Source organism: Zerene cesonia, chromosome 19, assembly GCF_012273895.1.
Source record: "Zerene cesonia ecotype Mississippi chromosome 19, Zerene_cesonia_1.1, whole genome shotgun sequence".
Taxonomy (NCBI): domain Eukaryota; kingdom Metazoa; phylum Arthropoda; class Insecta; order Lepidoptera; family Pieridae; genus Zerene; species Zerene cesonia.
The window spans coordinates 3,685,633-3,694,190 of record NC_052120.1 but is presented as its reverse complement, the minus strand read 5'-3'; the positions used below and the strand labels follow the sequence as shown (position 1 = coordinate 3,694,190).

The 8,558-nt window shown below is 33.3% G+C and overlaps 1 protein-coding gene across 1 annotated transcript; it reads right to left on the bottom strand.

Annotated features, from left to right (window-relative positions):
* Positions 1-2,439: 2,439 nt before the first annotated feature.
* On the bottom strand, positions 2,440-8,225 carry LOC119834612 (ribonucleoside-diphosphate reductase large subunit). The gene is made up of 5 exons (XM_038359020.1): positions 7,845-8,225; positions 6,581-6,669; positions 6,138-6,315; positions 4,851-5,050; positions 2,440-4,379 (listed from the first exon to the last, which is right to left on the bottom strand). Exons 1-5 carry the CDS (start codon positions 7,882-7,884, stop codon positions 2,496-2,498), a joined length of 2,391 nt encoding a protein of 796 aa, XP_038214948.1. The 5' UTR covers positions 7,885-8,225; the 3' UTR covers positions 2,440-2,495.
* Positions 8,226-8,558: the final 333 nt, after the last annotated feature.

Genomic DNA, 8,558 nt, shown 5'->3' with positions numbered 1-8,558 from the left:
ATTATTAAATATCTTGAAATAAGTAATTAAATTTAAAAACACGCTCCCGCCTCGTTCAAGTTTCCCGCGCTTTTTTTTTCTGCTAGTTTCATAACTAATATAAAAATCCTTTAAATTTTTTTACAAAAACGGATAAAAATAATCAAAGGAAAAAATAATAATCGGTTTTGTGTCAAATTTCAAATGTCAATATGATGTCAATTGTCAAAGTTTCGATGCGGCAACCGAATCGGGTCGTAGCTGACGCCTGACACCTCAGCCACAGATTCCATATATATAAAAGTACTCTGTGGTCAGATTTGTTGTTCCGAAAGCATCCGGAGGATCCATTCCTATGCTTTCTAAAAGTTTATTAGATCTCTATCTACTAGACCAATGGTTTTTAAGAAATCTTACATTTAATATTTAGCTTTATAGCATTGAGATGCTTTATAAATGAGAAATTTTGAAAGAATAGAAAAAAAATTATCACAAGGCGGAATTCGAAACCCGCGTTTTTTGTCAATCCGTGGCAGTCGTACATTATATAATAATAAACAATGAATAAATACGGTGATTAATAATAATAAGGAGATTTTCATATCCCTGTTAAGAATTTAATGTTAAACGATTTATTACCGTTAATCAATTACAGTTACGAATAGATTACAACTACCAATAATAGATTCTAAATATCATTTCAAAACAATCGGAATCCCAATTATGACTAATCATTGCTGTCTCACAATGCAATCTGATTTTTAAATTAATTTTTGTTTCAAAGGTCTGGTAGATAGTAGTTTCTGAAATGAGAGCGTTCAAACATCCTCAATTTTATATTACTATACATGAATGACCTAGTAAATTAAAAATCAAAATTAAAAAACCGTGCCATGCCTTGCCTTGCCTTTATACTCTTTCACTGGAAGTTGAAAAAGTATTTCTTTTTGAGGCGGCGACTGTGACTTGTTTTTATCAATCATAGCTGAGAACTTTCCCAACTAAAAAAACCTCCCCATCCTCCATTCACCTTTCAAATAAAATCAGACTAAATAGAAATGGACAAAAAATCGTAATGTATTTGCACAAACATACATCCACTTCAGCCTCTAGCCAATCGTGGATAAAAAAAATGATTGATTACAGCGTATCGTCCCCCGTTTTTTTTTAAATAGCAGTCTTGTGTTAGCATCGGCGATTGTAGATTTTACGAATATTAGCGAGGCAACATTCTGCGTTCGATCGCAGTAGAAAACCTGAAATTCTATCGTTACAGGAACGCGATTTCGGGAATTTTTTTTTAGGATAGGACAGAATCGATTTTGGAGAGATTTAATCTCAATTACTTCCGGTAAGAGGACTGTTGATGTTGTGGGCAAACTAAGGCTGGTGTCCGAAACTCCTTGAGCTACTGAGATACAGATTTGCTCCTGTAGAAAAAGTGAATAAAACTGACATTTAATACACACAAACACAAACGCACTTACAAACTCATATGCAGAGATTTTACTTACTTCTGTTTTTTTCTCTTTATTTTTTGTTTGCATTGATGTAATCATCTTATTTTATTTCTACACCTAAAATGTTGAATGGAAGAGCGAAACCTCCTGACACAAGTATTTATTCCGTACTTGGAGTGTTCCAATCGCAAAATAGCTTAAGACAATCATGAATGAAATAAATAACTTGAATTTTAATTAAATAAGATAAAGTCATAACATCTCAACGTTTCTAAGGTCTCCATACCTTAAGTTGGATTGGATAAGTGGTAAACCAGGGTATGACTCATAGAGGTCTATCAACTTCTAAGAGGTGCATCCAGTATATACGTGTAAAATCTATGGGTGCATCTTACATGCATCTCTCCAAGACATAATACAGGCACAATTGAGTACCATACCATTTTTAAAGATAGGAAACCATTATTGCCATAATATTATAATAATATACATGAGAAAAAAAAGAATGTTAAAAATCGGTTCAACCAGTAAAAATGTGAGGTAATAAACACAAAAACAACATACTCGAATTGATAATCCCCTCCTTTTTATGAAGTTGGTTAAAAAATCGATTTAAGAGTCTGAATTTGAATTACGTCCGGTAAGAGTTCCCGATTACTACAAATGTTAAAAAGTATTGATAAATGTTGCTAGAGGTTAGTAGTGGAAGAATAGTCGTTTGTAGTAAGGTAGAAAATGATTTAAGACCTGATCTGAGATAATGTTGGTAGAGGTTTGTAGTGTAAGAATAATCGTCTGTAGTAATGTAGAAAATGATTAGGAGCGGTGAAAACAAAGAAAAAAACGATTTTGGAAAAAGGTAAGTATGAAAATATAACACGCACTCAGATGTAAGTGTACGTACAGTGCAGCGGGTTGTATCGCGAACACAACTATAGAGTTAGGACACTCCCCTACCCATTGTGTCTTATAATCTTTTGTTGAAAAATATGTGGAATATTCAATTTTCATTTATTTATCATAATTAAAATTTGATACAAAATAAGATTAGCCTTATTAAGAACCACAGCTAAAGCACTGATCTTTGTTTAACAAAGAACATGCAATCATGGACATATCAGCTTCATCTTTTTCTGGTTTTCCATTACTTACTTTAACTTTTGATTTATCAACCGTAAACTGAATAGCATTTGCAGCCGGTTTCGTGCGCAAATAGTACATTCCAGTTTTAAGTCCCATTTTCCATGCATAGAAATGAATCGATGTTAACTTCCCATAATTGGGTTCTGCAACATGAATATTGAAAGATTGACTTTGATCAATAAATGCACCTCTGTCAGCTGCCATTTGTATTGTTGTCTTAACAGATATTTCCCAAACAGTCTTATACAAATCTCTGATTTCTTTGGGAATTACTTCTATGTTTTGAATTGATCCATTGTTATGTATAATGAGATTTTTCATATCTTCATCCCATAAGTCTGCTTGTGTCAAATCTCTAAGCAGGTGGTGGTTAACCACTTGAAATTCGCCAGATAACACTCGCCTTTGATAGATATTTGATGTAAAGGGTTCAAATGACTCATTGTTACCAAGTATTTGTGCAGTTGAAGCTGTTGGCATTGGTGCTAATAACAATGAGTTACGAACTCCATTTTTGGCAATTTTTTCTTTAAGAACAGCCCAGTCCCAGAGGTCTGTTGGTGTTTTGTCCCACATATCATATTGTAATATCCCTTTACTGACTGGACATCCTTCATAAGAACTATACACACCCTCCTCTTCAGCGAGCTCGGAACTTGCTTCTAAGGCACCATAATATATAGTTTCAAATATCTGCTGATTCAATTTTATGGCTTTTTCACTTTCATATGGAATACGCATTAGAACAAATGCGTCTGCTAAACCTTGGACTCCAATTCCTATAGGCCTATGCCTAAGATTTGAATTCTTAGCTTCTGGGACTGGATAAAAATTAACATCAATAATTTTGTTTAGATTACGAGTGATTGTCTTAGTCACTTCTTTTAATTTTTCGAAATTGTATGTTTTGTCTTCATTTACAAACATATTAAGTGCTATTGATGCCAAATTACATACTGCAACTTCATCTGCAGATGTGTATTCAACTATTTCAGTGCAGAGATTACTACATTTTATTGTTCCAAGGTTCTTTTGATTGCTTTTTCTGTTGCAGGCATCTTTATATAACATGTATGGGGTTCCAGTCTCTACTTGGGCTTCTACTATAGCTTTCCACAACATTTGAGCTCTTACTTGCTTTACATATCTTTTTTCTTCTTCATATTTTTCATACAACTTTTCAAAGTCTTCTCCCCAGCAGTCAGCTAGACCCGGGCTATCATGGGGGCACATAATACTCCACATTTCATTCTTTTCAACCCTTTTCATGAATAAGTCTGGTATCCAGAGAGCATAAAACAACTCTCTTGCGCGAACTTCTTCCTTACCTGTATTTTTTTTAAGATCCAAAAATTCGAAAATATCTGCATGCCATGGTTCCAAGTAAATGGCAAATGCACCAGGTCTTTTATTACCACCTTGATCTACATATCTAGCTGTATTATTGTACACTCGTAACATTGGAACAAGTCCATTAGATACCCCATTTGTTCCGGCAATGTATGTTCCTTTAGCTCTTATACAATGCACATGCAATCCAATACCACCAGCTGATTTAGAAATCAAAGCAGATTGCTTCAGTGTGTCATATATCCCTTCAATACTATCATCTTTCATGGCAATTAAAAAACAAGATGACAGTTGGGGCCTAGGTGTGGCTGCAGAGAAAAGTGTTGGACTTGCATGGGTAAAGTATTTTTCAGACATCAAGTTGTATGTGTTGATGGCAGCATCAATATTCTCACCATGTATACCTATTGCAACTCTCATAAGCATATGTTGTGGTCTTTCAGCAACCTGAAATATTGAAGATATTAAATGTAGATGAAATATCACTAATTAAGTAAAACAATAGGTTCAGTTTTTAAATTCAGATTTTTTTAATAATCATTCCGATTTAAAAAAAACGAAATTTTCTTTTGCGTGTTTTTAAATATTTCATTTAGAAATTTGACAGTTTTTAATAAAAGAATTAGATTTTTTTTTATGTCACAGCAGGTTAACTGATCTGTAAGGAATCAAGGAAGGAAAGGATTGACGACTGGAAAGATGGAATGAACTGGGATGGGTACAAAATAGGAAAGCAAAACGAGCCTACGGCTCCCCCACTCACCATAGGAAACACAGTAGCATGGTACTATTTCACGGTGGTTTCCTGAGGTGCGGTGCTTTCCTGGTGTGAAGTGACTCATTTCGAGCCGAAGCGTGCTCGACTTCCACAAAAAAATGTGTCTAATTACATGTGAGTATTTAACATTATTTCTTTACCTTATTATTTATTTTCAACAAATATGACCTTTCCAAAGTTTTAAAGCCAAAGTAGTTATACTTGAAATCTCTGTCATACACTATTGCTGAATCCAGTCTTTCCTTGTTATTCATAACAATATTGTAATGGAATTCAGAAATCATTGGAGAATTTTTCTTGGTGTATGGATTTATAAAGTTGTATAAATCTGACACAACATCTGAAATTAAATTATATATTTAGATGCAGCTGCTTTTGGTAAAGGAAACCATTCTGATAGAACTGAAATAGGCACAAAACATTCACAAAATAATTTGCTCATGACCTAAAAATCTCTGTTTATCACAATTTTTGTAAATAAGGAACCAGGAAGTAAATACTCAAAATAGATGATTTCTTCACACAGTAGCACAACAAGCCAAGGAGAGAGCAACACTTGGAATTATTTTGCTAGATTGTATGTTCAACCTAGCTTTTGCTGCAGGTTTCTTACATAAACTTTAGGAGTTACATAGAAGATTGATGTGGCAATTTTTTTCTATATAGCTTGAAGATACTATGACACTTGGGATGTTCAAATAATAAAAAAGACAGTCCAGGCGGCCCAAACATGATGGACCAAGGACTTTAAGCAGATGGACCTTAGTAGGTAATTACTGCATACCTTGATACTGATAAGTAAATCTGTGTCATTGGAGGCACACAAGCTGATTAGATAAATAGTTAAAAAAAACTAAAAATCTTAAAAACTAGAATATAATTTTTTATGATAAAGAGTTGAATATAACAGATTAAATCAATTAATCATAATGAATCACTTCAAAAAAAAATTATAATAAAATTAAAGTTATTAGCACAATTCAGAGTAAAAAGAATGGGTGCATGATATTTTGAAATATTACAATCATTTTATTGCCAACTAACTATCTATGAGAGGATAGTTATGAACTGCAGTAAAATGCAAAGAATATATTAACAAGTATGCCAAAATAAGATTTCATTGTTTCATATATAAGCTCTATCATGCTAGCACGGTGAAACCAGCAAAATTGCAAAAAAAACATATATGAATTTACAGCTGTTTTTTTTGCGATTTTGCAATTTTGCTGGTGTCACCTTGCTAGTCTGATATCACGATAACATTATTTTCGATATCTGATGATCGGCGCGAGCAGCAAAATCGTGGTTATGGCAACTAATTAGGTACAAATTCATGTACGGTTTTTTGCAATTTTGCTGGTGTTACCTTGCTAGCATGATAACACAATCTTCCAATCTGTCATTGGGAAATAATCATGGAAGTATACCTGAGAAATGTTTTTTTGTTTCTTTATGTAAATTTGAAATTGCAAGTCTAGCTGCAAGGACAGCATAATCTGGATGGTCAGTAGTCATTGTTGCAGCAGTTTCAGCAGCCAGATTATCAAGTTCTACTGTTGTCACACCTGAGTATATTCCACTTATAACTTTTAAGGTAATGCTTACCTGAAATAAAAAAAAAATGTTTTGATACTACTTTTTTGCACTGGATTTTAGGAATTATTAAACTGTATAAAAAATTGTATCAATAATATAAATGTCTAATAAGATCAGCATATCATTAACATTTAGAAAAATAGTAACCAGATAAATACAAAATAGTTTTGATATCACAAATCTTAAAAGAAAAATAAAGTGGCTAAGCAATATTTAAATTTCTGTGCCGTGTATGTACCTTAAATATTTTAAATAATTATAGATCTATACTCACAGGATCTACAAAATCCATGTTCAGACCATAACAAAGTTTTTTAATTCTTGATGTTATTTTATCAATGTGCACTTCTTCCATCCTGCCACCTACAAAAAGATATGTAAAATTTTAAAATAGAAAAGGTTGCAAACAAATTTTCATATATGTGGCTTTTAATATTTTTGGTAATTCACAGAGGATCCAGACATTGTGTGTAACTTTGTAAAACTTGATACAAAGTTAAGATAATGTCTATGCCCACGCCCATGCATCAGCACCATATAGGAATATGAGAAACACTAAGGTATAGACTTTGTGGTACATGTTATCAATGCTACTAGTCTATATAAATGACTGTATGGATTTTTGGTTTGCTATTTCCTCTGTTGTTAATAAGCGACCTAAGGTAGATGAATTTATCTACCATATCATAATAAAAGTGTATAGAGTCATAGTATGTTTGGCCCAAAAGGCTCTGATGCTGCAAATATGTTATATCACCTGCATAGCAAACATTTTTTTATTTCATTGCCTCCTACTTTTACACCACAACCCCAACCATCCAATGTTTTGCACATTAATCTGACCCCAAATATATTGAAAAGGATTAATGAGATGACATATCCTTGTCTCACACTTTTTTGAAATACAAATAAGTTGGACTTTACAGTCAGTTTCACTGTTCCAGAACTTGTTTCGTAGATTCCTAATAAAAGTGGTAATGCGATGGGGTATTCCTATATCTTCTAGTACTTTTCATAGTTGCTGCCACCTTATGCAATCTATTCTTTCTGGTAATCAACAAAGTACATTCACAAAGCACACAAACTCTAAGGTGTTTTATTCATAGCATTTTTCTATATACTCATGAAATTATTATATGTAGCACAACTACTGATGTGAATAATTTTGACTACTTTACGTATTTTAGAGGCAAATCAGGGGGTTTACTCCCGACAGTATCAAGATTTCATTAAATAAAATACTGAAATGGTACTACTGAAAACTAAGACAGCGCACAATCGTGCTAAATTTCAAAAGAAATTGTTAATCAGATGATATTACCATTCAATTTCGGTTGTACAGCTCTAGTATTGACAACAGTTTGGATGGTAAAACCCTAGTCATTATTACCCGGTACCTACGGTATGAATAATACATCACTTAATCAAAAAACAAAGTCGGTAAGATTATAGGACTACAATTCTAAGTTATTCATATTAAATACGGTATCGCAGTAAATTGGATATTGTTTCCTAATTTAAGGAAAATAAGGACTTACCTCTTTTGAGCACATATAACTTATTCGTTTTTCCAACCATTATGAGCGCTACTCAAGACTTCAAGTTGAATATTAGGTATATGAAGTGTGGAAACTGAAGTGTTGTTAGCAGTGACTAATTTGAAACTGTGCTTCGTTCTTTCAGCGGTGCACCGTGTGTGGAAATACGGATAACGAAATAACTACAGGAATTATCTACCTACAACACTAGTAACTAGTATGCAGTTAGTATGTACGGTGCAAACTGCAAATACGTTGCTTTATAATTGTTATTTCACTTTGACAATATTTTCGGCGGGAAAAATTAGTACCTAGACTTCAATAGTTGCCATTTTATTAATCACAGAATATATAATATTTATTGCTTTCACATTGGCATGGACGTAGGTAAATTGACAGCCCACCAAAGGGGTCGCGGACGACAAATGAATATAACCAGCTCCCGTGGCCCCTTCACTAAAGCGGAACACAGAAGAGTTTTGGTCGGTACGAATTCGCCATAACCCACGGCTTTTTTTGAAAATAATAATTAAAGGAAAATAGGTAGAGCAGTCACTGGGACAAATATAAATAATTAAGATATTTTACTCTAAAGCGCATGCGTATAGTGCTCTCGCGCACATACTCCTGGTTGAGTAATTTTTGTGTTTCGGGGATGTTTGGTCATTGCAATTTGTTTGACTGATATTTACCTTAATAACATATCAAAAAAAA